Source organism: Mauremys mutica, chromosome 11, assembly GCF_020497125.1.
Source record: "Mauremys mutica isolate MM-2020 ecotype Southern chromosome 11, ASM2049712v1, whole genome shotgun sequence".
Lineage (NCBI taxonomy): Eukaryota > Metazoa > Chordata > Testudines > Geoemydidae > Mauremys > Mauremys mutica.
In genome coordinates, this window is record NC_059082.1 from 17,960,238 (window position 1) to 17,987,491 (window position 27,254).

Genomic DNA, 27,254 nt, shown 5'->3' on the forward strand with positions numbered 1-27,254 from the left:
TTGTTGCTTTCAGCCCACAGTTCTGATTGGTCAAGGGTCCTGAGTCTACTCTCACACTGTTGCTTCTGCCATTGGCCTCAGTGGAGTTTCTCCATGTTTATGCTGGTGTGAGAGCCGAATCAAGTCTTTGTCCTCACTGGTGTTTGCAAACTTTCCAAGTGTACTATCACTTACTCCCTCTTCCAGAACCGGGTAAAGCTATTAAAGGAGGCTGGTCCTAACAGTGAACCCACCCAAGGCAGACACCTCCTCCAAGTAACATATGATTTTATTTTTTATCATTATCATTCTCGTAAATCAATCAGTTATTAGTCAGTTTTCAGTCCAGATGCTACTGTTTCTATCTGAGCCAATGTGAATTCATTTTTCACTAAGGATTTTGTGAGATGCTGTTATCTAAAGTCAAATTAGATTACATCCATTCATGGATTACTCATATGTGGAAGTGTTTGCAATATCAGGGGCTCATGTTTGTCTTACTTTTCATAGTCCTGTGCTTCCTATTATTCATTTTTCCATTATCTCACCAGATGTGTGTTGATTTTTTTTACCTCTCCCATTATTTTACCCAGACCTTCATGCATGTATAGTGGTCAGTCGGTGCAGATCCATTTGCAGGAGAGGAGCTTAGTGTGTTAGGCACTGTGAGCCATACGGAGGAAGGAAGGCTTATCCCAGGGAATTTATAGTCTAAGGACCTGATCCTGCAATACTGCCTGTGGAAGCAGACCGCCCTGCCTGTGTAGAGCTCCTTTGAAGTCAGTAGAGCTGCATGCAGGTCCCAGGCTCTGCATGTGTATTACAAAGTTGGAGCCTAAAATGGACCCACTCTTCTTTCCTTTTCTGAAAATCAGTATGACATTTGCTTATTCCAGTACCTCTCCAACTACCCATGATTTTTCAAAAATAATTGTCAGTGGTCCAGCAAACTCAATAGATGGTGGTTCCCTTTGTGTATCATCCGGACCGACTGATTCATACATGTTCACATTGTTCGGGTATTCCCTTACCAGCTCTTTAACAATAGTTATTTTTTCACGGTCTTCCTTCTTTACCAGTTGTTCACACTTCTTACCTCTATTTGTCCTATTGATGGCAAATGCAAACATTTCTTTGCCATATGCTCACAGCTTGAAGAAAGTTATTAAGCCTTGTGGTTGAAAACTAAGAAATGGCAATTATGTATCACTGATAACAAGCTTCTTTTGTAGGTTAAAAAGATTTTGATTTACCTGCATTTGTTCGAATGAGTCTGTCCTGGAGCTTTTGTTTTTGTGGAGGATTTGGGTCAGATTTCTGAAGGAGCTTTTTTTAAATGGGCGCTTCTGTTGAAATGACACAAATTCCTACATTCAGAGGTGAAAACATTGGAAAGAATGTATTTATCAGACATCGGCTCCTCATTAAAACACTGTTAACATTTTGTACCAATATTTTGCAAGGCCTCTTACACAATATCATGCCTCATGAATGAATCCATTCTCTTGCTGTGATTGCCACATTATTATTCTGGAGAGGATCTGATCTTGCCAATACTTACTACTACTTTGGTGTATACTGTGAAGCCCTGTGCTCAGCAGTGCTTGTAAGGATTTTGGAAGCCAAGACAATAAATATTTTAGGGACAATATATTGTGAGGAGTTCCTGATCCATGATTGGGGCTCTTAGGCACAACGGTAATGCAAATAAAGAGTAATAATAATATGATGGGTAGGAAGACCCCAAACTAGATGGATGGATGTTATACAATGGGATCTGATTTGCTGTGGATTTTCCAAGGAACTTTTTCAAGACAGACTGGAATGGAGAAGGACTCAAAGAGCCAACCCCATATAGATGGGACTAAGGCTAGAAGAAGATGGTGATGATGAGAGGTCAGTCTCTTTAGAGAGATGAACCACTGTGCCGTTGCTCAACTTACATCTCATCTTCCAGAGTGGCAATACCCTTAGAGGTATTGAAAGAGTTGGTTCCGTTGGAAGCTAGTTTCTCCGACAGTTGCAGCTAGATGATGATTATTGTTATTTTAGTTACCTGTCACGCACCAACAATAGGGTTGGCCTTGTACATGACATAAATATCAATATAATCTCTGCCCCAAAGTTTATAGTTTGGAAGACCAACATAATGAGATGGTCGCCATCTTGTCCAACACACCAAGAATTGAACTGGGGACCTCTAGAGCTAAAAAGCATAATTTGTTACAGCTTAAGCGAATGTGCCCCTGGCTCTATATATGCTCTGTAAAGGCACAGAGCGGGACCTGTAACACACACTCACCAGTGGGTTACAGTAGCAAAATGAGAGACACTGGGGATTAAAATGGTAAAAAGAGACATGCAGGCCCACATTTGAACTCCATAGAGATGCATGAGGTCTAATTCAGCACAGTATTTGGACTCCAGCATGAATTATATATGTTTAGTGTTCCCTGATGTTCTTATCAGCTCCAAACATATATCTTAGTAACCATGCCCTCTTCTCTGTGTAATTGCCTTTGCCTAGTCATTTGCACAAGATGAGTCAGTGTAATATGCTGTTTCTTCACAGCTGCTGTAGAAAACGAAATAGTAAACTGATGTAAAACATGTTTTTGATCAGCTACTATGGTAGCAGCGTGGTGAAAACCAAGCTCTCTTGCATACTATGTATTTCATTTCTGTTTTAAAGGAAAAATAATAATATTTAATATTAACATGTATGGAAAAACAACAAATTAGATTGAGTTAAAGCTGTATGAAGTCAGGTTGCATAAATGTAACATAACATGTATTTTATGTAGGAAAATATAAATATATTAACATTTTTAGAGGGGAGGAGGACTGCACATTAAGACCCCAATCTTCCAAACCATTAAACATATGCTTAATTTTACCACTCGAGTTTACCGTGACGCTAAGAAGGAATCATTGGATCTAAGCTAAACGCAATCACACTTCACTCTACAATTTCATTGTTATTCAGTTAGAGTTTATAATTTTCCCTCCAGGTTGGGTTCATGTTGGGGCAATTAACTTTACTTGCAAATAAACAAGAGTAACTGGGCTTTATGGGGAGACTTTAATTTGGGAGGCAAAATCCATTCTGCAACCCCCACATCCCCCAGGCTAGAACCCAAGACTACAATACATGGCTCCTCCCTCCCCTGGAGTCACTACTCCAACCTTTGGGCTGGAATAACAGCTGCAGGTCATCCACACTATCCACACTAGGACCAGGAGAGCCATGTCGTCATGAATCTTGTGGCCCCTCCCCCAGCCTGTTTTCAACACAAGTCTGTACCGGGCCAGTGCAAAGACTTTCTCCATAACATCCAGGGGCTGCAGAAGCCACCCCTTTACGTGGCCACTTGACTGACTCCGCACAGCTGCATCTGGTGCAGAGGGCCTTTGTCTCCAGAATGAATTTCACCCTTGGCTACTAACACCTTTATTCTGGGAAAGGTATTACAGAGATTAGTAAATAGGAGTATAAAGAATGTGACCCAAGTGACTGAACTGTGAAACTAACAATAGCCCAGATCTTGCAAACAGCTACATTGGTGTGGACATTTGCACCTGTGCTTTTAAATTAGTAGGCTCTACACCGGCCCTTGCAAAACACTGATACCCATCGTGTGTCTAAGTGTCTGTCCACTCCTGTTGGAATGACAAATACACCCCTGGAATACACTGTAGTGTTGAAGTAGAATTGATATCAAAACAGTATTGCGTTGCAAGGCACTAAAAATGTTGTAATCCATTGTCATCTTATTGGATCAGAGCTTGTCAAGGCAATTTGTGGTAGACTCATTCGCGAAGTGCACAGGCCTCAGCCGACTATCAGATCTGGTCAAACTCAAAGGACAGTGCTCAGTGATGTGAGACAATGACTGCCTTTGGCCATAGACGCATGTGGGATCTTCTTGTTGGCCCCACGTGTGAAGACGGCCTGCACACTGACCCTGGCCCATTCAAAATCAGTTCAGAAGGGCCCATGAGCACTATGGCAAATCAAAACCTGGGACACACATAGTTGGGTCAGTTATAAGAGACTGGTTTCTGACATCAGCTATGGACCATTCTTCTTGCCACATTGATGTCACTGAGAAATCTGGGCAGGGCAAGTAGGCCCACCATGGGTGCCTCGATGATAGGCATGCTTTTGGGTGATAGAAGAGGTCTTTGTATAGTGATAGGCTTGGGTTTGGATTGACCGTCTCAGCCATTCTGGCTGTAGCATCCTCATGGGGGATGTGTGGCGGAATGATGTTGCTTGACATGGGGAGCCACAAGACTAGTGTGGGTCAAATTGTCCCAGTTTTGATGCTCATGGTTGAATATAGTTGTGTGTCAACCAACTTGATGTGAGAAGAATGGAGCCAGAATGGAGTACAGTATTCTGCTGCAGAGTAACAAAAGGCTAAACTGGATAATTGGAGAGTTTGAGCAATTACTTCCCATGAAGTGCTGGCCAATTTGCCTAGAAAGTTGTTATGAAACCTCACTTTAGCTGCAGTTTTCCTCAGGTGCTTAAACATGTAAGAGATCTACCTAGGGGTTGCTCTGTGTTAAACTGGGTGGGATTTGTGTTTCAAGCAATGTCCGTTGAGAAAGATATCCAGTTCTTGGGCTGCTGTGGAGTTGTAAAGGTGGAACACACTCAAAACTGTCTTGGTTGTACTTGGTTGTAAATGCCATTGACTACAGAATTCAGCCATCTTAATCAAGTCAAGGCGTCTTCAAGTTCTGGGAGTGACGGTGCTTGGTCACCTAAGGCAAATGCCATCTGTGTATGTGAACTTGCAGGACTTGGTAAGAAGAAGGTTGTTTGGGGTCAGTGGCAGCACAGAGCGTTGAGGTAGACCATTGGTTTGTCTTTTCCACGCACTAACTCTGTCTCCTATGCGCACTCCGAAATGTCTATTGCGGAGAAGGTCAATGACTACCCTTGCTAGGAGTGCTCTTAACAATTTGACTAAGAGTACCATGTGCCAAACTGCCATATGATGCTGTTGGGTCCAGAAATATGGCTCAGATCTTCAGGTTTTTCTGAAAACCATTTTCGATTAATGTTGTCAAAGCTAGCACTTGATCTTAGGTGCTCCAACCTCTCAGCCTGCTTGCTTGACTCTGAATATTGAATCCACCTCTAGGGAGATGCACTGAAGAACAAAATGCTCTATTACCATGGGTCTTTCTTGTAATCAGTGCTTTTGAGGGACAGAAATTCTATGTTCTTTTTCAAGGTGGGAGCATTTTCTTCAACTGCACGCAGTTAAAAAGAGTGTTTCAGTAATCCCAGCAGCATTCTCTGTAGCTATAGGGTGTGCACTAAAGACCCAGGCAAATGAGGGGCAAGCAGGCATATTTTGTGTTACACCTTCCTTAAGGAATAAAATTAAGTGCGTGACCAAAGCCCCAAATAGCATCTGATACAACAAAAGTGTCAAACCGGGAGCCACACTGGCTGGAGTCTTGGGGCTGCATTTAATTTGCAGAAAATGGAGCAGATTGCACCCTCTCTTGTCTTTAGTATGTTCATGTCCATTCACAACTAAGTGGAGCATCGCATTGGAATCATAGAGCCATAGGGTTAGAAGGGACCTGAGGGCCATCTAGTCCAACTCCCTGCCAAGATGCAGGATTTGTTGTGTCTAAACCATCCAAGACAGATGGCTATTCAGCCTCCTTTTGAAAACCTCCAGTGAAGGAGCTTCCTTAACCACCCTAGGCAGTCTGTTCAATTGTCCGGCTGTTCTTACAGTTAGGAAGTTTTTCCTGAGATTTAATCTAAATCTGCTATGCTGTAGTTTGAACCTATTTTCTCTTGTCCTGCCTGGCAAGAGAGAACAATTTTTCTCCATCTTTTTTTTATGGCAGCCTTTCAAGTATTTGAAGACTGTTACCATGTCCCCTCTTACTCACCTTTTTTCCCAACTAAACATCCCAAGTTCCTTCAGCCTTTGCTCATATGGCTTGCATTTCATCCCTTTGATCATTTTTGTCGCTCACCTCTGGATCCTTTCCAGTTTCTCTGCATTCTTTCTAATACAGCGGTGATCAGAATTGGACGCAGCACTCCAACTGAGGCCTAACAAGCGCCAAGTAGAGCAGTACTATCACCTCCCGTGACTTACATGCTACACCTCTGTTAATGCAACCTACAATTGCATTTGCTTTTTTTGCAACAGCATCACATTGTTGACTCATGTTGAGGTTGTGATCCACCACAACTCCCAGATCCTTTTCAGCAGTGCTTTCAGCAGCAAGCCAGTTATCTCCCATTCTGTATTTGTGCATTTGGTTTTTCTACCCTAAGTATAGCACCTTTTATTTGTCATTGTTGAATTTCATTTTGTTGTTGATAGCCGAGTTCTCCAATTTATGCAGATCCCTTTGAATTGTAGCTGTATCCTCCAAAGTGTTTGCAATCCCCCTCCCAGCTTTGTGTCATCTGCAGATTTGATCAGTATGCTCTCTATTTGCACATCCAGGTCATTAATAAAGATGTTAAATAACACCGGACCGAAAACACATCCCTGTGGAACCCCACTTGAGACCTCCTTCCAATCTGACATCATTTCATTAATAGTTACTCTTTGTTTGCAGTTGTTTAACCAATTATGTATCCATTTAATGATAGTTCTACCAAGCCTGCATTTCCCCAACTTACTTATAGGAATAAAATAATAATAATTGGAGATATACCAATCTCCTAGAACTGGAAGAGACCTTGAAAGGTCATCAAGTCCAGCCCCCTGCCTTCACTAGCAGAACCAATTTTTGCCCCAGATCCCTAAGTGGCTGCCTCAAGAATTGAACTCACAACCCTGGGTTTAACAGGCCAATGCTCAAACCACTGAGCTATCCCTCCCCCCTTAAATGTCATGTGGGACTGTCAAATGCCTTGTTAAAGTCCAGTTATATAATATCCACCATATTCCCCCTATCCACCAAACCGGTTACCTTGTCAAAGAAGGAAATCAAGCTGGTTTGGCATGGTTGGTTCTTAGTAAATGCATGATCACTCCCTCATCCTCCAGGTATTTGCAAATTGAATGTTTTATACATTGCTCTAGTAGCCTCCCAGGTATCAAAGTCAGGCTGATTGGTCTGTAGTTCCCCGGCTCCTCCTTTTCCAAAGATGGGTGCTACGTTAGCCCTTCTCCAGTGTTCTGGGACCTCTCCTGTCATCCATGAATTTGCAAATATTATTGCCAATGGCTCTGAAATATCTTCAGCTAATTCCTTCAGCACCTGGGGTGAGTAGCATCAAGCTCTGCTGACTTGAATTCATTCAGATTAGTCAGGAGATCTGACTTGTTCTTTACTTATCCTGATCTGCATCCTTTCCCCTTTATTGTCTATGGTAACTTCGCTAGTCATCCAGTCACATGTTATTTTTTGTGAGAAGAGTGAAGAAAAGTAGGCATTGAGCATCTTCTGTTACCAGCTCACCTTCTCCATTGAGCAGCAGACCCGCACCATCCTTGATCTTTCTTTTTTGTCCAACAGACTTGTAGAGGGAGGGAGGGATAGCTCAGTGGTTTGAACATTGGCCTGCTAAACCTAGGGTTGTGAATTCAATCCTTGAGGGGGCCACTTAGGGATCTGGGGCAAAAATTGGTCCTGCTAGTGAAGGCAGGGGGCTGGACTCAATGACCTCTCAAGGTCCCTTCCAGTTCTAGGAGATTAGTATATCTCTTCTTATTACCTTTAGAGCCCCTTCCTGTTGTCTCTAAGCTTTCTTGTCAGCTGTAACTTATTCTTTGCCTTCGCTTTCCTGATTTTATCCCTGCACGCTCGCACTATTCCCATGTAAACTTCGTCCTTCCATTTCCTGTATGTATCCCTTTTGGGTTTTAGATACCTAAAAAGCTCCTTGTGCAGCCACATTGGCCATCTGTGGCTCTTCTTATCTTTCCTCTGCATCAGAATAGCTTGATGATGAGCCTCTAATATTACATCTTCTAGGATCTGCCAGCTCCATTCGGCATTCTGGTACCTGCAGTCTCCCCAGGCCCCATTGCCTTCTCAAATAGGGCTGGTCCCGGGCCACATAATATACAAGGCTTTGTGTATTCTGCAGTAAGCTGGACTGAAACTCTGCAGCAAGACTCCTGACATCGGCTGTGGCAGATTGGAAATGGTGCCCAGGACCCATATTAAAAAATGGAGGGATTTTTTAAAATGAATTAAATCTGAAAATGATTAGTAAAAGTCAGTCCTCAGACTGCAGCACAGAACCTGTTTACACTCGGTTCACATTTTCAAGGTTACCCTCACAACTGTGGGCACTAGCAACATATTTTTTGTTTTTTGGGTTGGTTTTTTTTTTTTAATGAAAGCTTGGATTCATGAAGATGAAAGGGTTATGATCGAGCAGACAAGCCCAAATATTTGATTCAGCCTGATTTGACATTTCCCACTTTATCCCTGCCCCCGCAGTAAAGTAATAAAACCGCAGTTTCAACACTGTAAAACCCAACAATAACAATCCCAGTATTGTCAATGAGCATGTCATGCCTTCAGGCCACCCTTCCCGACAGCTATGGGCAGACAGGATGTAGAACGTGGCAGAATTTTTGATCTCTGAGCATAGCAGAGAGCAGGACTTTTGTCAGTTTTAATCTCCCATTGGCTCATGAGAATGAAGCCGGCAGGAGAGAATGGAGGTAGTTGTGCTCATGCAGCCCCTAAAATTTCTCATTTCTTGTTGTTTCAACAACTTTATTGAATTGGTTTTTATTTTCTGTGTGGGCCAGTACCACGTTTGTATATCCTTTACTCAGGATTCACAAACATTCTTGGGGGTAAGACCACAAACCAGGGTGGCCAAATTTTGCCCACTCAAGGACCCTCCTGTTTTGGCAACATGTAAAGCTTGGTTTGCTTGGGTCGATATAACCTGCAGGGAATGTGTCTGCATCTAAGAAGCGATTCAGTCAGACAGAGAAATTCAGGCACAACAAACTCTACTCTGCTTACTTGTTTTAACCAACCTGCAAAGTTGGCAATAAGATTTCTCTAAAATCAACTCCTATACGTTCAAAGAAACAGACCTAGCAATCGCGCCACCTGGTGGCTAACAGTAATATTGCAAAAACATCATTGAGAGCTTGCTGGGGATACACTTTGGTGGCAGAAAATGGAGCAGTTTGCAGCTGCCTTTATGTGACCATCTGGATCAATGTGGAACATTGCATTCTGGGAAGGGTAGGTCCTGATCCAGCAAAAAAATTAAGCATATGCATAATTTTAAGTACATAAATAGTCTTGTTGGCTTTGAAGTTACATATGTGCTTAAGTCGTTCGTTGGATCAGAGTCATAAGCTCCTGGGTCCCAGCTTCATATTGAAGACTAATGCAACCCAGCCATAAATAAGTTTTAACTTTTGGGGTTTTTGTAAATATGATGCTAATTAGAGACGTATTCAACTGCAGGACTGCTGCTCCTGCTTAGCAAGGCCATGCCCGCCTGGATTGTTTGGGCTTCCGTTAACCCTTTATTGTCTTCTTTAAATCTGGTCATGGTCCTGAGCTTGCACAGAAGCAAAGGAAGGATTGATGCCTTTATATTGTCATCTCTTGCTATCTGTACAGTAGCCTTCAGTCACTTCCAGCAGCAGAGATGCCACTGCTCTTTTTTCATCTTTTTTTTTTGCTGATTCTACTTTCACATGCCTAGAGTCATTTTTTTTACCTTTAGAGCAGAACAATTATTTTTTATTGTTAAATTCTGTTTCTAGTCCCACCCTTTTGTAAAGTTTTTTTTTTAATTGGTGAAAAATGTGCATGTGTCAGCATCGCCCACTTGTATTTTTAAAGTAAGATCTACAGCAGAGGAAGAATTAGTCTGTGGTTAAAGTGACATGCAGTCTTGAAAATCATGGGCCACATTCTGCAGTTCTTAGGCAATTTCTGTGAAAGTTTGGCTTGATTTAAATACCACAGGATTAGATAATAGAAACTAGCGATGGAAAACATTTGTTGGACCAAAGTTTCAAATAATGGAGGTGGAGGTCTGCTGCAAAGTGTGCTGCATACAAATTATATCCATGCGCACCTGGTGTTTGCATGATTACTTAGATTTGCCCTCAATAGCACAAGATGCAAGGAAGGCTACATTTGGTGAAGCTGTAGTGGTGGTTGCATTTCACTAAAACAAATACGTTCATGATTTGTGCAGTACTTTGGTTTGAGCATTGGCCTGCTAAACCCAGGATTGTGAATTCTATCCTTGAGTGGGCCATTTAGGGATCTGGGGTAAAGATCTGTCTGGGGATTAGTCCTGCTTTGAGCAGGGGATTGGACTAGAAAGATGACCTCCTGAGGTCTCTTCCAACCCTGATATTCTCTGTGTTGAATGATGTATTATTTTAAATAAGTGCTGAAAAAAGGATTTATTCATTCTGGTGGCTCCCAATAGCTTACACTACTCTATTTAAAAAACATGTGTTTTCCTTCTTTAGCTGAAATGTGTAAGTTGATGGAGATAAAAACACCAGCATGGAGGAAAGCGAGTAATCTGTTCCACCAATAGATTCTGAAGAAGGCTGCTTTTAGCCATTCTTTCTGTTAATTAGCTAATTGCAAAATATCAAGATGCTTTGTCTTTGTTGGTAATAATGAGCAACTTTAACCAGTTTGCAGTTTGACTTGATTGCTGTGCTCTGACTCCAGACATTTCCGTGGGAGATTCTGCAATGCTTCTGTGTGCTTTTGCCAGTCAAAGGCACTTACTGCATATCATAACAGTCAGTGGTTACTGCTCTGCAATTTAAATTCCCTGTTCTTGTGGTTTCTATGTCCACATATGTATCTATGCGCAGTCAAGTTAATCTTTCCTGTTTGTTTCATGTTTTCTTGATAGCAAAACATGTTTGCAATATAGAATACCTTGTCAAACATAATGGGTCAGCTTCTGCTCTGATGGCACCAAGCAGCCAGAAAACCATCTCAACCGATTGCTTCCCCCTACATGGGGTGATTGCCACACAGCCAAGAGTCAGAACAGTGGCTGCATGCCAGGCTACCTACCAGCACAGGGGCCCTTCCTAAGGGAAAGAGGATCTGGCTGGGATGACTGTGTGCTGTGACTGCCTGTATAGCCCCTCGGTGGCCTGGTGTAAGTTAGTGAAGCTTTAGGAAATGTTCCATTATTCCAAATGTAGGGCCAAATGTTTTCCCCCTTGTGTGGCTGGGCAGGGGCTGCTGATAGTAACAGCTGCTGTGCTCCGGGGACCGTAGGGCCTGCTGGGAAGCTGAACACCCAAAAAGGGGGGCAGGGAGGAAGAAGCAGGGTCATGGCCTCACTGCCCCCCCAGCTCTGCACTAGCCTGCACAGTGGGGCCATCACATGCAAGGGAACAATCTCTTCCATCTTAGTGGATGGAGCAGACTGCATCTCCCCCATGTGCAAGAAGCAGCACTGTGAGGGTTTGGGCTTCTCTGAAGCACAGTCTCACCAGTGCTTCTCCTAGGAATGTGCAGCTCGGCACTGCCCCCAGGCAGGGCTGTGGTTTAAACCCCACACTGTAGCCCAGAGAGTTAGTACCTCACTCGCCAAACAGTCTCCTTGGTTCCAGTGGAGCTACTTGTGGGTATCCGACGAAGTGGGTATTCACCCACGAAAGCTCATGCCCCCAAACGTCTGTTAGTCTATAAGGTGCCACAAGACTCTTTGCTGCTTTTACTTGTGGGTTAAGTGCTGCAGAATCCAGCCTTCAGGAATCAGTTGGGAATACGACGCGAGGAGCCAGCTACTGTGCAGCACCACTAAGAGCCACAAGACCAGGCCCTTATTGAGGTTGTTTACAAACTAAAAGGATTTGTGTGTGAAAAATTATGACAAAATTGACCTTTATGTGTGTCATAAACATACAGCTACGGGTAGCATAAAATCCCTCCTGAGCAGCTGTACTGAGTCTTTACCTGCAAGGGGTTAAGAAGTTCAAATAACCTGTTTGGCACCTGACCAAAAGGCCCAATAAGGAAAGAAGATACTTTCAAATCGGTGGAGAGGGGGGCGTTTTGTTTGTGCTCTCTTTGTTGTTCCCTTTCTGGACTGAGAGAGAGACCAGGCAGATAAAACATCTTCTGAAAACATACCTGACATGATTAGCGTATGGGCCTGCTAAACCCAGGATTGTGAGTTCAATCCCTGAGGGGGCCATTTAGGGATATGGGGCAAAAATCTGTCTGGGGATTGGTCCTGCTTTGAGCAGGGGGTTAGACTAGGTGACCTCCTGAGGTCCCATCCAGCCCTGACATTCTATTATTCTAATCTAAGATTACAAAAATTGTAAGTAAGGCAAGGAAATGCCTTAGATTACCTTTTGTTTTAGCTTATGAATTTTCCCTCTGTTAAGAGGTAGTTTTATTCCTTTTTTTTTGTAACTGTGAAACTGAGTCCAGAGGGGGGGTCCTCTGTGTTTTAAATCTTTTTATTACCCTGTAAAGTTACCTTCCATCCTGATTTTGCAGGTGTGATTCTTTTACTTTTTTCTTTATAATAAAGTTATTCTTTTAAGGTAATAATTGGAGATATACCAATCTCCTAGAACTGGAAGGGACCTTGAAAGGTCATTGAGTCCAGCTGCCTGCCTTCACTAGCAGGACCAATTTTTGCCCCAGATCCCTAAGTGGCCTCCTCAAGGATTGAACTCTCAGCCCTGGGTTTAGCAGACCAATGCTCAAACCACTGAGCTATCCCTCCCCCTGATTGAGTTAAGAACCTGATTGATTTTCAGTGTCCTAAAAGCCAAAGGGTTTGGTCTGTGCTCACACTGTAACCAATTGGTTGGTATATTATTCTCAAGCCTCCCCAGGAAAGGGGTGTCAAGAGGCTTGGGGAGATATTTTGGGGGAATAGGGACTCCAAGTGATTCTTTCCTGCAATTTTTGTCTAAATCACTTGGTGGTGGGAGCAATACCATCCAAGGACAAGGAAAGGAATTTGTGCCTTGGGGAAGTTTTTAACCTAAGCTAGTAGAAATAAGCTTAGAGGGTCTTTCATGAGGGCCCCAACATCTGTACCCCAGAGTTCAGAGTCAGGAGGGAACCCTGACAATGTGTTTTTGGAGTTTCAGGACAGCTGCACCTGTGTTCCTCCTCCATGGCCCACCAAGGGCACTTGCTTTAGCTTTCCAGCTCCCAGCAGTCACCTCTCCTCTGGGTGGAGACTCACATTTCACTCCCTCCTGGCCAGGGATTTTAAGGCTGCACAGCTCCCTGCTCGACACTGTGATATCCCCAGCAAGCCAGGCTGCCTAAACAGGCCACTGCTTGCACTTTGCTTTCACTCTGAAGGTGATGACCAGTGTATTGCCTACAGCTGTAAGTTACCACCAGCTCCTTTTAAGCAAATACATCGATTCTTAAGATGAAAGCGCTTTAGAAAAAACATTAAATCAAGAAAAGCACCTATACACATGCTAAAAGGCTTACCCCAGAGGTCACCCCAACTCCATCCTAGAACTCTGGTAGGTTTTAGCCCTTCAAATCCCACAACGAGGTTTTTCCCTTGGTTATAAGTTCATCCATCTTTGCTTCGGAATCAAGGCTGGGCAGATCAGCCATTTCTTCATACAGCTTGGGCCTCTTGCCCTTCTGTAACAGGTTATCAGCAGACAATGACCCTTTCTTGAGGGCATAGTGTCAGATGACTCGGTTTTTGCATTAACTGCTCCCTATGGATTTCCCGGGAAATCCACTTAACACTTATTGTCCCAAAAATCCATACTGGTCTGGCACAGTCTCAGTATTATCTAGACAGTATAGTCTGTCCCATCTGCCCCCACAGAAGTTGCATACAGTCCCAGCCCACAATAATACATAAACTGAAGACAATAAGGTCTTTCAAGGAGATTGCAGTAAATGGTCTGATCTGTCACTCATGTTTGTTGACAGTAGCAACATGCTTTACTAAAACCCCTGCACCAACTAGTGATGTGGGGAGTGCATGTCCTACTTGCAGACCTGCACCTCGAAGACTGCATTTAATTACCACAAGCCCAGTAAAAGGGCTCCAAAGCTGGGCCATTTGGCTAGCAAACAAATGCCTGGAGGCACTACTGTGCTAAGCTTGTTTAGAAAGAAAGCAGTTGTTATTCATTAAGCAGATGAAAGCAACAGAAGTAAAGGAGAGGAAACTGGAAATCTGAAACCACCTGCTTTATTTTAGGGGTAATTGAAATGAATGTTTATGATGAGATCGATGCACAGATCAGATTCACACACAGGGTGGCTCAAGATCCAGCGCACCATCTGTTTTGCTTCAGAAAAAAAACCAAATCCCACCAATCTGATTGCAGGTTACACCAGGCACTTTAAATTCGGTCTGTTTCCTTCCAGAAGCAAAACGAAGCAGCAGTTAGGCGGTGTAGTAGACAGATGTCCCAGTCATTCACTATGTTTCTGTGACTGTAGCACACTGTCTTAGACTGGGTGCATTTATCTCTTTTGTTCCTGGTTTGAGCTACTCAGGGTTTTCCCCCCCTTGCTTTGATCTTGCTGGCACAGAGGGAAATATCAGATCCAAATGTTAGTGGATTTAATCAAAACATCCTGGAGGATGGCAGTGATTTGGGGCTGAGCTCAGCAGCAGGGAGCTGGCAACATGGCTGCTGGCCTCCTCAGTATCCCTTTATGGAAAATAGTAGTCGTTTTCAGGGAGCGCTGAGGTTATTCAGTTAGTTAAATAATAGGCATTTATGCTTCATCGGTCAATCAAAAGTAGCCTGACATGTTTCTCTTTTGTATGGTAGGTCAGGCAGGTTTTCCCCTAATAGTCTCACGTGGGAAGACTGCACAGAGTTTTATCAAACAGAAAAAGAACAGAGAACCTTCTGTATTACTGGGTTCTGCTCGCCCTAAACTCAATGGAGATTTTGCCTTTGAGTTCAACAGTAACAGGATGGGGTCCTGTATAACACTAAGGACATGCCTGTATAAAAGACCCATGGCATGGCCATGGCTGACTCTGGTCATCTGACTCAGGTCGCAGGGCTCGGGCTGTGTGGCTGTAAAATTGCACTGTAGACGTTCAGGCTTGGGCCAGAGCCTGGGCTCTGAGACCTTCTCCCCTTGCGCAGTCTCAGAGCTCGGGCTCCAACCCAAGCCCAGACGTCTACCCTGCAGTTCTGTAGTCCTGCAACCTGCGCCTTGCGAGCCCGTCACCTGAGCTGGGCTCTGAAACTCGGTACTGCAGGTTTTTTATCACAGTGTAGACATACCGTTAGAGATTGACTCCACCCCCGTAGGTATTTAGAGATTTTAATCTGAAGGGTGTGGGTCACAGCCCTGTCAGTGAAGGTAGGAAGTGTCTGGCCCTCGGCAACACAGTGGGAGGTTGGAGTGTACATGTAATGCAGTGGGAGCTTCACAAGCCCATCCTGGAGCTGTCCAGTGCAGATTTATGTTTAATAACTTTCGGAAAGATTATGGTGTGCACAATTTTCTAAAGCAGTGAAAAGCACTTTGATGACTTCCTAAGATGACACAAAGGCAGTGGGGTGGTCAGTCAATGGATGAACTTACTGAGGAATAGAGAACAAGTGAGCAGCAAGACAGAGAGAGAACTCAACTCCTCCCTTTCCCATACCTCCTTGGTGCTACTCACAGCTGGCAACAGAAGCTGCCAGGGAATGTGGCAAGTGGTCTGACTACACTGCAGACAGTGTTCGGGAGAGGATCCTTACTCCTGCAGAGTCCAGAACATCATCTGTTATAACACCCCATACCCTAGTCTCAGGGTCATGTGAAAATCCTTCCTTGGGGCTCTGTGTAAGAAATGTTCCTCCTGATCAGCATTCCACAGTGAGCATGTCTTCACTCCTCAGTATCAGTCTTCACTCTTCAGATGATTTGCAGTTGTTAGTTTCATTCCATGAGGAACTCCACTGGCACTGTACACCACATCTTCCTACAATGCATCCATGGCTGGACCTCAAATTTAACATGGAGGTGTAGCCTGCAGAGACTGTCTCTGTGATCCCATGTGCAGTGATCCCTTTAGCCGTGTTGTCTGGCCCATTCTGGACCTAGTTTCTCTCCTGGTCATACTGAAGGTGAGGGTGACTGCACTATGACCCATTTAGGGTGACCAGACAGCAAGTGTGAAAAATCGGGATGGGGGGTAACAGAAGCCTGTATAAGAAAAAGACCCAATAATTGGGACTGTCTCTATAAGATCAGGACATCTGGTCACCTTAGACCCATTCCTGCAAATTGGGTGCATCCCCCAGGCTCCTGGAAAACTATCATCATAGACCTTGTTGCTATGAAGTTTAGACACTTCTAGCTTTAAGTAGCATAACATTTGTTGCAGTCTGAAAGCCATGGAAACCCTGACTTGCTACCAATCTGCATTTGTGAGTGAGTGGCAGGGTCTGAATGTTTCCCTCCACATTCTTTTTCCTGCAGTTACAGTCGGGTACCTGTATTTAAAATAGGAATTAACCAGGAAATAAAATGATTGGTGGGTGCTCATTTAAAACATATGAATTTCAGTGAAAACTGGGGCTCAGGTAACATCCTGGACAACCTTCCCTCCATCTGTTTCTGGTACTGAAGAATAGCCGCGAAGCTCTTGCCTGTGGCCATACTGAGTTCAGCTAAGGACTTGCTACTAGTCTGAACCCTCAGTCACTCTTTGCTCTTCCTTTATATGAGTTTAGATAAGATCCCTAACACTTACATTAGCGTAGATACAATTTTGAAAAGTTTTCATGAAATGTCTTAGAAAGACAGGTTCCTTGTTGGCTCAGAAACCAGATCATCAGCTGATGTAACGTGGCACCACTGGGCTGAAGTCAGTGGAGCTACTCTGATTTACATCAGCTGAGGGTCTGGCCCTAGTTCTATATTGAAAGTTGCCATCTGTCTGCTTGGTGACCTGTGTGACATGAGTTTGGTGGTCTCTGTCCAGTTCTTGGGAGATAAGCGCATACCTCATAACCCCCTCCCCCCAGCACAAGGAGCACTCCTTGGTAGCCTTGTTGGTAGCCTCAGCAGAGACCAGGGACCAAATGGGCATGGAGATGAAGTTATCATTCCCAGTGCAGGTGAACAGGAAGAGGGTTGAGAGGAAGGCTGGTCTGGTGGTTAGGGTGCTAGCTTAGAACTCAGGAGACCTATGTGCAAGTCCCTCCGCTGCCATAGATTTCCTGTGTGACCTCAGGCAAGTCAGTCAGTCTGGTCCTCATCTGTAAAATGGGGATAATGGTGCTTCTCTAGCTCACAGGGGTGTTGTGGGGATAAATACATTAAAGATTGAGAGGCCTTCAGATACTGTGGTTGTGGGGGCCAGATAAGTACCATAGGTAGATGCGTGGTAGTGCAGGGTTCCCCCAATGTACCTGTTCTGTGGCTAAATGGAGGAATTGGCTCTTCAAGTTTGCCACTGAGGTGCTTCGCAGACACATACACTTGTTATAAAATATAAACTAATTAAAATAAACAAGCCCCAAGCACAGAATGGGACCTCCAGGAAGTCGTGAAATCTCCAGTCACACCTTTGTGGTTTGTCTGGCTTCTGAGATTGGCTGGTACATGGTAACAGTCCTGTGTCCCTTTCTATCCCACAGATTGATGAACTCCCTGAGGGAGCTGTGAAGCCTCCAGCAAATAAGTACCCTATCTTCTTTTTTGGGACTCATGAAACGTAAGTGAATGAACACGGTGGTTTGTTTGGAAATGTGTGGGCCTGAATCTCCTTTCACTCAAACTGTTCTTATTCCTGTGTCTCTCCATTGACATTAATGGAGTAAATCTTGATTGAAACCAGCGTAAGACTAGAAGTAAATACTGTGGGCCTGAATCTGGCTCTGGTAGTGTAAAGGAGCCTTGATGTGGGTGTGATTGTGAATGCCACCCTACAGGGCCAGGGTGGTGCATCGGGGCCTGCATGTCAGTGGGAATCAGGGCCCATGTTTCTTGCATGTACACATTTTGACATGACTATGTTAATGGATCACCAGGAGCCAGATCTATGCTAAAAGTATATTATACTTGAGCTAACCAAGATGAATGTATTATATTCAAACACCTTTTTGGCCTCAGTCCGATCCCATTGAAGCTGGTACCAAAACTCCCATTGACTTCACTGGGGTCAGAATTTGTCCCTTCAGCAATAAAGAGGGATTTAGAAAGTGTTTTTTCTTAATTGAAATTTCAGTGTCTCTAATTTTTAGCTCAAGTTAATATTAATTTGGGGGGAGTAACTGACTCAAAGTCAGTGAAAGAGCAAGGATTTTCTCTTGACTATGGGCCAGATTTTCAAAGGTATTTAGGCACCTGGTGGGACTTTCAAAAGCCCATCAGCACCTAAAACCCATTGAAATCAGTGGGACCTTAGGCACCTAGATGCATTTGAAAATCCTATGAGGTACCTAAATACTTTTAATAATCTGGCCTTGTAAGCTTGTATTTCTGCATAAACATAGAACAGGGCAGGGTGAGAAGATTGGTGGCGGGCAAATGGAAAAAGAGCTAAGGTGAATCAGGAGCCTCACGCTATTTCCACTTAGCGCTTAAAATAAATATTCTTCTGTGTTGCAGGGTGGAGGAAGGTGGAACAGAAGGGATGGTGGAAGAACTGAGCTGGGTGGGGCTATGGGGGTGGGAGGTGGGAAATGGGTGGGAGTAAAGAGTCTCTAAATAGTTAATTATCACATCTTAGAATAATAATATTAATTAGACGTTGCTTACTGTTAACTCTGCAGTGGCTTAATTTTGGGCTAATGACCTCATTTGCCTCAGAGTTATTATTAGCCTGTGATCTGATTTTTACCTCAGGAACAGAAACGCATTCTGCAGTTATCTCCATATTTTATAAAGAATAACTAATAATAAACCGCAGAGTGCGTCTCGTTAGCTCTGTTACAGCAGAGCAGTGAAAACTGTCCTCCTCCATGAAGGACACTGCAAAGATCTCAAACCCAGGTTGGGATGATTTTTATTTTTTACCTTTTGTGTAAAAACGGAACTAAAATTTCCATCTGTTGTGTCTTGTTATATTTAGTTGTAAGTGTTTGTGGGCAGGAACCATCTATTTGTTCACAATGGGGTTCCTAAGGTAATAATAATAAATACTACAGCCATTACGGCCACATAACAAAGGGGTAGGTTTTGGCTCATGGGTTCTAGCATTTCTCCATGCACTTAAATTTTTTATACAGTATTATTTTTAGTCTGTTCCCGATTTGCAGCATTCTCAGCAGTAATTAATATAATACATGAGACTAAGTAATAACTGTTTTTAAAGATGCACAGCATGATTTTAAAACATCAAAAGTTGAGGAATTCAGGTTCACAGCACTAACACAAAATCAGCCAGAGTATAACGATTTAATGCAATCAGGGCCGGCTCCAGGCACCAGATGAGAAAGCATGTGCCTGGGGCGGTACATTGTAAGGGGCGGCATTCCAGCCAATCTTGGGGCAGCACATTCCGGCCTCCCTACCGTGGTTCTTTTTTTCGTTTTTTTCCCTTTGGCAGCCTGGTCTGCAGCTCCGGAACCCCCGGCCGGCTCCCCGCGCTCCGCCAGTCCCAGCCCAGCTGGGCCACGGACCCCAGACCGGGGGGCAGAAACTAGTGATCCCCGCTGCTCCCCATGCCGCCGGGCTCCCCGGGACACGCCACTTCCCACCGCCTGCACCAGCCCCCGCCTGCCGCACCGCTCTGAGCACGGCCCAGCCGAGCCGCCTTTAAAGGAGCGGCTGAGCCAGCACCTCCTGCAGCCCCTGGGGGCGCTGCCTGCCTGGCCAGGAGAAGCACCCCAAGGCCAGAGGGGGAGTCCCTCTCGCCCGGCTGCGAGCGGGCTGCAGCGCCACCTTTCACCTCCCTGCGAGCCGCCTTGTCCGCCCTCCACGCGCTCCTTGAGGCTGCCTTTCTTTTCTTTTCTTTTTTCCTTTTTCTTTTTCCCTTCGGCAGTCCGGCAGGCAGTAGGGTTTTCTGTTTTTTTCCCCCTTCGGCAGTCCGGCCACCCTTTTATTTTTATTTTTTTGCTTGGGGCGGCAAAGCTAGAGCCGTCCCTGAATGCGATGAACAAAAGAATAGGAATCACATCTGCAACATGTGTTTAACTTGCAGGAAAAAAATCCTAACAATATTTTTTGAATGTCAACTTTGTTAAAATGCAGTGCATTCCTGGGGCCCAAAGACCTCTTCCCATATAAAGAATATAAAGATAAATTTGGGAAGTCGAACAAACGAAAAGGATTTAACGAAGGACTGTGGGAAATAGAAAACAACCCTGGAGTCAAGTTTACTGGATACCAGGTAAATGGCAGCTTCCCTTCCATTCCTCCTTATCTTACTTATATTCCTGTTGAGGGTCTTATCCGTGTAACTACTGGGTAGCTGGTGCTAGAAGGCCGTGGTTTGGATAGTATTGAAGGGTTTCTGAGCTGGTGATGGGAATGTAACTGTATAACAGAAAGAGAAGCATGATCTCGTACTCTGTGACAAATGGGATCTTAATTATACAGCACAGCCCCTTGGTCTGTGCAGTAGTCTGGAAAATTCTGCAGCAGGTATAGGTGAATTCAAAAGTAGAGTGTGTTTATTGAATTCTATGTAAACATGAATATTTGGTGCCCACTTCCTTTTGTTGTTTATTTTTATAGCACTGTGCTGCCCTCTAACTTGACAATGGGCTGAGGATTTTTGCATTGACAATGTATAACAGCATTATAGAAATTTGGGGAGGGGAAAAGGCAGAGCAAGAGGTTTTGATAGGAGCAGTGACTGCATTTAACAGTTGTCCCGATCATATGTTCTTCTTCGAGTGATTTGCTCATGTGTATTCCACAATAGGTGTGTGTGCTGACCACGTGCACCGGTGTCGGAAGTTTTTCCCCTAGCAGTACCCGTAGGGGAGTTCCCCTAACAACTCCTGGAGTGGTGCCTCCATGGCGCTGCGCTCTCCCCCTACCCTCAGTTCCTTCTTGCTGCCAGTGAAGGTGCTTCAGAACTGCTCTGCTCCAGCTTTGCTGTAGCTTGTCCCCAGAACTCTTGTTTGTTCAGCGTATGTGACCTGTAGTTAGTACTCGATTAGTTTTAATTTAGTTGAGTTGTGCGCCCGGGCCGGGGCATGCCCCGTGCCCCGGGTTTAAAGTCATGCGACACTTGTAGGCACCCAATGCCAGTGAGTGATCCGCACGCAGACTGTCTATGCTGTTTGGGTGAAACTCATCTCAGCGATCGCTGTAAGACTTGCAGTCGTTTAAACCTCGGACCGAGAGAGAGAGACATTAGGCCCTAGGCTATCCTCATGGAGTTGGCATTGACCCTGCTCCGAGTCGGCACCGGGCATCGCAGTGTCAGTGCGCGGTGACCCCCGGGCACCATCTACTTGTCGGCACCGCTCCCCATCCACGGGGCACGCCAAGAAGGCTAAGACGAGGCCTTCTCCGCTGCGGCACCGGAGTAAATCTCGGGCAGAGACTAGACCTGTGTTGGGCAGTCCTCGATCCCCATCGGCCTCTAGGCCTCCGACTAAAGTCAAGCGGAGTAGCCCAGCCCAGTCAGAGCAGGCTTCCCCAGATGTCCGGATGCCCTCCACGTCGGAGGCGCTGCAGGCGGCCTGGGACGTCATGTCCATGCCGGTACCAGGAGCACCGCCGATGTTGGCCCCATGCACCAGAGGCAAGCCACCGCTGGGATCTCCGCAGTCGCCCCCAACTCAGTAGCGGTTGTAAGATCAGGCTAATTTATTCCTGAGTAAAATGATAAAAGTGTAAGCTCTCTCTTCTTAGGATCTCCCTGTGCAATATGGGACATGGCAAAAATTAATTATTTGGGAGGAGTTTTAGTTAATAATAATAATTATTATTTATTATTTCAAAGGCAATCCAGCAACAGAGCTCGTCAGAAACTGAGGGAGAAGGAGGAAATACAGCCGATGCGAGCAGCGAGGAGGAAGGTGATCGGGTAGAAGAGGATGGAAAAGGCAAAAGAAAGAATGAAAAAGCAGGCTCAAAACGAAAAAAATCCTACACTTCAAAGGTGATCCAGGAGCTTTTCCATTGTCACTTGTGCATTGTACTGGCAGTGTAGCCCTGCCTTCTGCAGTGTCTAGATTTCTGTTCCAAAATAGTGGGGTTTATTGAACTAGAGAGGAGAGTTGGTCTAGAGGTTAGGGCTCTATCCTGGTATTTGGGAGACCTGGATTCAATTTCCTGCTCTGCCACAGACTTACTGTATGACTTTGGGCAAGTCACTTGGTCTCTCTGCATCTCACTTCCCCATCTGTAAAACGGGGTTAATAGCATTTCGCTACCTCACAGGAGTGCTGGGAGGATAAATACATTAAAGCTTGCCAGGGACTCAGGCACTGTGGTAATGGGAGCCATGTAAGTAGATGAGATCCTATTATTCGGTTTCATATTTCTGTCTGTCTGTCAGCACAGTAGCACCGGTGTATTATTCAGTGAGGCAGATTGTCAGCTGGTTTAAATCAGCACGGCTCCATGGATGCCAACAGAGCAATACCAGTTTACACCAGCTGTGGATCTGCCCCAACATATTTTACACACTTCCCGGATTGTCATTTTTATTAGATCAGCGAAATTGGTGGTGGTGAAGGGAAGCTGGATGGTTGGCCGCTGTGTAATGGGCATTTCAGGCATTGGCAGCTGAGTTGGGACCAAGGCAGCTGGGGTTGTGGGACAAGCACATTTAAATAAGGTAAATATAAATAAAGATAAAGATGAGGGAAACATTTAACAAGGTCAACATTTGAATTGTCATCTTCAGTTTTCAGAACTAACTCTGCACTAAGATGAATGAGGCAGTTCACCCCTCTCTGAGCTCTTATTTTAAGCTGTCTGCAAACTCTGCTTTGATTTACACTCAGTTCACATTTCAAGGTTATTTTCACAACCAGAAGAACTAGAAACATAGGGCTGTATCATGCCACCGGTTTTTAGCAGAGCTCCCAGGGAGTTAAAAATCGGTAGCACAATATGGCCCATATTTTTCTTTTAATGAAATCTTGGGTTCTGTAGTATGACTCTGCAACAAGGGGTGGATTCTACAGCAAAAATCTATGACTGTAGAATTGTGGAACACATGGGCACCGATTATAATCGTGTGTATGATGAAACTGCCAGAACAGGCATGTTTTGATTAATGTGCTCTCAAGAACAGCTCAAGATGGCTTTGCTCTTCTTTTTTTTTTTTAAAAAAACCTGGCTTAATCATGAGCCTGATCTGAAGCCCACTGAAATCAAGGGAAAGAATCCCCTATAAGAATTAGTGCTTGATTTATTTTGTTTTATTAATCTGGCCTCTTTTGTTTTATTAATCTGGCCATTTGGGGGCTAGTTTCAGATTTCCTGAGGTTTGCATTAGAAATGGGTTGGGACCTGAACAAAAACCTTAGATCTCAGCACTCAGGAGCTTGTAGGTTAAAAAAAAAAAAAAAACCACCTAAAAAGATTCTCTCCCTCCCCCTTCCCCCGTTTCACATTAGAAATTCAGGTCTTGTCTACCCCCTTTTTTGTTTTTGGAAGACTCTGGACGAATGGAGAATTAGTAGGATGGTGGCTTAAAGCCACAATCTATCCCTTTGTGCTGGAAAATTGCATAACATAAAGGGAAGAGGAAAGATGTATTGGTTCCATATGGCTTTAATGTTAATATATTAAAACTGACAGCACTAAGAAAGTATGGAAAGCAGCTCTGTCAATTCTGCTCTCGTTTTTCACCTCTGTGTTTAATCAAAACTTTTGTCAATCTGACACCATCATTTCATTAAGTAACCAAACCTACCAGATGACCCTTCTCCTGTTACCATCTCTACCTCTGATTAGCAATGCTACCCACCTATGTCAGCTGTTAATTTCTCCTCTTGTTTCATCGGTTGCTGTAACTCTGAACGCTGAAACCAACCTATGCTTTCCACCCCCATTGACTGTATCTAGGAAGAGCTTCAAACAGGGGCCCATGAGCTGGGACAAGAAGAATGGACTCGCATGCGCATCTGTCTCGCTCTGAAGTTTGGTTTTTGTTTGTTAACTGTGTTGTTGATCTGTTTAGAAATCCTCCAAGCAGTCACGGAAATCTCCCGGAGATGAAGATGATAAGGACTGCAAAGAGGAAGAAAATAAGAGCAGCTCTGATGCGGGAGACGCAGGCAATGACACAAGAAACACTTCTTCAGATTTGCAGAAAACCAGTGAAGGGGTAATCTTCCGTTCACATTCCCTTTGTGTGCAGTTTGTTACCACAGATCTCAGACTCAGCGGTGAAGTGCACCCTGTGCAGAGGCCTACACACACTGCATAAGTCCTGCTCAACTCCTGCTTTGAAGGTGTAAGTGGCGTTGGCCCTGCACAGGGATGGATTTCAACCTATATGAGTGAGTGAGCCTTAGCAAACACTGTGGGCATGAATTTGCCTCTCACTGACCCCAGCATAAATCAAGAGTAGCTCCAGTGAAGTCGCACTGATACAAAACTGAGGTGAGAGCAGAATCAGGACCTGTGCATACTGTACCGTGACTTACTAAATGCAGTGGGCTTGCTTGTTCTCTCACGTGATTTACACCTACGTAATTCTGCCAGTTTCTTTGGAGCTGCTTCTGATTCACGCAGGCATAAGTCAGAGGAGAATCAGGCCATGTGCATGCAGGCTCCTGGGCTGGTCCTGCTCTGGGTTTCACTATGCTGAAGGGGGCATATAATGGCATTGTGCCCCGGAGCAGCAGGGCAGCTGGCACAAAAAAGTAACCTGCACATCCCTCACAAGCTTTATCCACAAACACTTGTGCCCACTGCACTCCCTGGCATTGTTACTATGAGCCCAGCAACAGACAGGGAGAGTGTTGGTCAGGAGAACAGATGTGTCTCGATGTGTTTATATCATATCCTGGCCTGTCCAAATGGGCGAACAGCAGCCACCTTTAAAAAAAATTACTCCTGCTCTGTATTGTCCTACGCCGTTCACAGTGCACAGGTAACAGGCCTGGTTGTGGGGAATGATGCAGTGGGACACCGCACGCTCAAATGTATCTTCCAACCTCCCCCTTCACAGTTCTTTATGATTGTGTGGGGTTTGTCATGGTTATACCCCTTTAACTCCAGTACGCTGGGGGCTGGCTCTGTCGCTTGCATACGGAACCCTAAGTCAGCACTGACCCTAGGGGTGGTGATTGGTGCAAAGTGTATGCCAAATGCTTGGGTCAGACTCCCAGACACATACTTGTGGGAGGAACATGGCGGTAGGCTACATCCCATGTTCAGAGTATGGTCGGAAGATGCTACCGTGCATGGAGTTTTGCCTGCTCGTAGTAATGAGACCGGATGAATTTTCAGATTTCAGGATTGGGTACCTAGTCCCTCTTGGTCAGGGTTGAAATACTTAATGACCAGTTTCAGTGAGTAACTATGGCATAAAATGTGAGAGAGTTATAACTACATGGAGGTAGGAGTGGGATGGAATCCACCACCCTAACCTACACACAGGGAGAGGCGCAGATTGCAGCACTTCCAAGCCCTGTGCTGGAATAGAGTCCACAATCCCAGCACACCTCCTCCATGGGGATTTATCAGCACTGTAATCACTCACTCACAGCTCTGTCCCCAGGCCACTACAGACACTGCCACTCCACAGTTTCTGAGGGGCTGATAAAGAGCACTGGGGGCATGGCGTCCCCAGTCATGCTTACTTAGTGGCAGCCACCTCATATATAGTGGAACCACTGTGGTTCTGCTGTGCTAAGGGACTTCAGCGCCCCTGTACACTGAGTAAATTTCACCTTCGGTTCTCCTCGGGATTTCTCTTCGGAGCTTTCCAGTAACTCTTAAAGTTCTGTTTCAAGGAAGTGATGGAGTCTTCATCTCTTGATGTCTTCAGATCAAGACTGGATGCCTTTCTAGAAGATGTACTTTAGTCAAACACAAGTTACGGAGCTCAATGCAAGGGGACTGATATATCACAGACCAAAGAATTTCACTCAGAGGTGACACTAGCCGACCTAATGGTCTGGCCTTAAAATCTATGAAAGAGCATTTGAACAGGAATACGCAACTTGAACAGAGTGGGCCTGCTCCTCTTCTCACTTTCCCCAATGCAACTCTCTTTACCTCAGCAAACTTAAACCTGGTTTATGTGGGGAGGAAAGTCAAGCTCAGTGGGCATAAGAAGGTGCCAGGAACATAATACAATAATATACCTTAAGCTGCTCTTTCCATCTCAGGGAAGCTCAGGGTCCTGTGCAAGACTGGAATTAGAAAATTAGTTGTTTTGTTACAGTTTTCAGTGTGGACAAGATGCTGACTTTGGCACCTCTAATTATACATAACAAACGGCCTCTTTAATGCTGCTCTCTGGAATGTGGTTAGTCAGCCCCACCATTTTGGATCCATGCAAAGATCCCTGCCTAGCCTCATCGCTTCCCAAGCCTTGGAAGGCCATGGAAACCTGCTAGAATGGTGGGAGGCCTAAAAACATTCATCTCAATTTAACTGCAGCACTGCTCAGGGGAGGAGAGCTCTTGCAGATGAGACCCCATGTCTCTGGTGCTCCCAGCATGCATCCTCCTGTGGCCATCATGAGTAACCCATGAGTAACCCAGAGGACACAGACTGCTTTTCATCTTAATAATAGCACAGTAGTCACTCCATTTATATAGTGCCTGGATGCTTTTCCAGTGTGCTGAAGGCACCTCTCCCATCTTCAAAGGGGACAGGGTTTGTCTTTTAATCATCCTTGCTTTGACTGAGAGGTAGGAGATCAACATGTGCCTTTGGATCATAGTGCCCTTTAAAAACCTTCCCCATCTGGCTGATCCTTGTTTAGCCAGAGAAACACCACCCTGATATTAGAACATAAGCCAGGCATGCTGGCTATCACACCAGCCCAGAGGGTCAGCTCCTCTTGTAGGCTTTCCGCTAAATTCATACCATCTTCCTAGCTATTCCCAGGTCCTCTGGCTCCCCTCCCTGGCTGCTGCTGTTAGCATGGCTGTCTCTTCAGAATGGTACCCCAGAATTACTGCATCTTGTACCTGAACCTCAAAAATCTATTGGCTAATATGGATCTTAACAGAGCTTCTATAAGCTCGCTGCCACTGAGACTGCTTGCCCATTGGATAGAGAGTCCTTTGCTTTTAAATACTCAGCTGCGTACCTATGCTTAGGCTTCCTCAAAATACCTTCTAAGCAGAATATTTCTGTGTAACCTTTCTCATTTCTAATTGCATTTAGCTTTTACAGTATAAAACTAGCTGGTAAATGAGTGAATCCATGAAAGCAGATTCACA

The 27,254-nt window shown here is 44.7% G+C and overlaps 1 protein-coding gene across 2 annotated transcripts in view; it reads left to right on the forward strand.

Annotated features, from left to right (window-relative positions):
- Positions 1 to 27,254, forward strand: part of HDGFL3 (HDGF like 3) — a 48,965-nt gene that overhangs the window by 15,600 nt on the left and 6,111 nt on the right. For both annotated transcript variants that reach the window (XM_044980944.1, XM_044980945.1), the window contains exons 2-5: positions 17,571 to 17,647; positions 20,128 to 20,266; positions 21,836 to 21,994; positions 24,029 to 24,175. In XM_044980944.1, the coding sequence (XP_044836879.1) occupies positions 17,571 to 17,647; positions 20,128 to 20,266; positions 21,836 to 21,994; positions 24,029 to 24,175 (522 nt within the window). The remainder of the gene's footprint in view (positions 1 to 17,570; positions 17,648 to 20,127; positions 20,267 to 21,835; positions 21,995 to 24,028; positions 24,176 to 27,254) is intronic.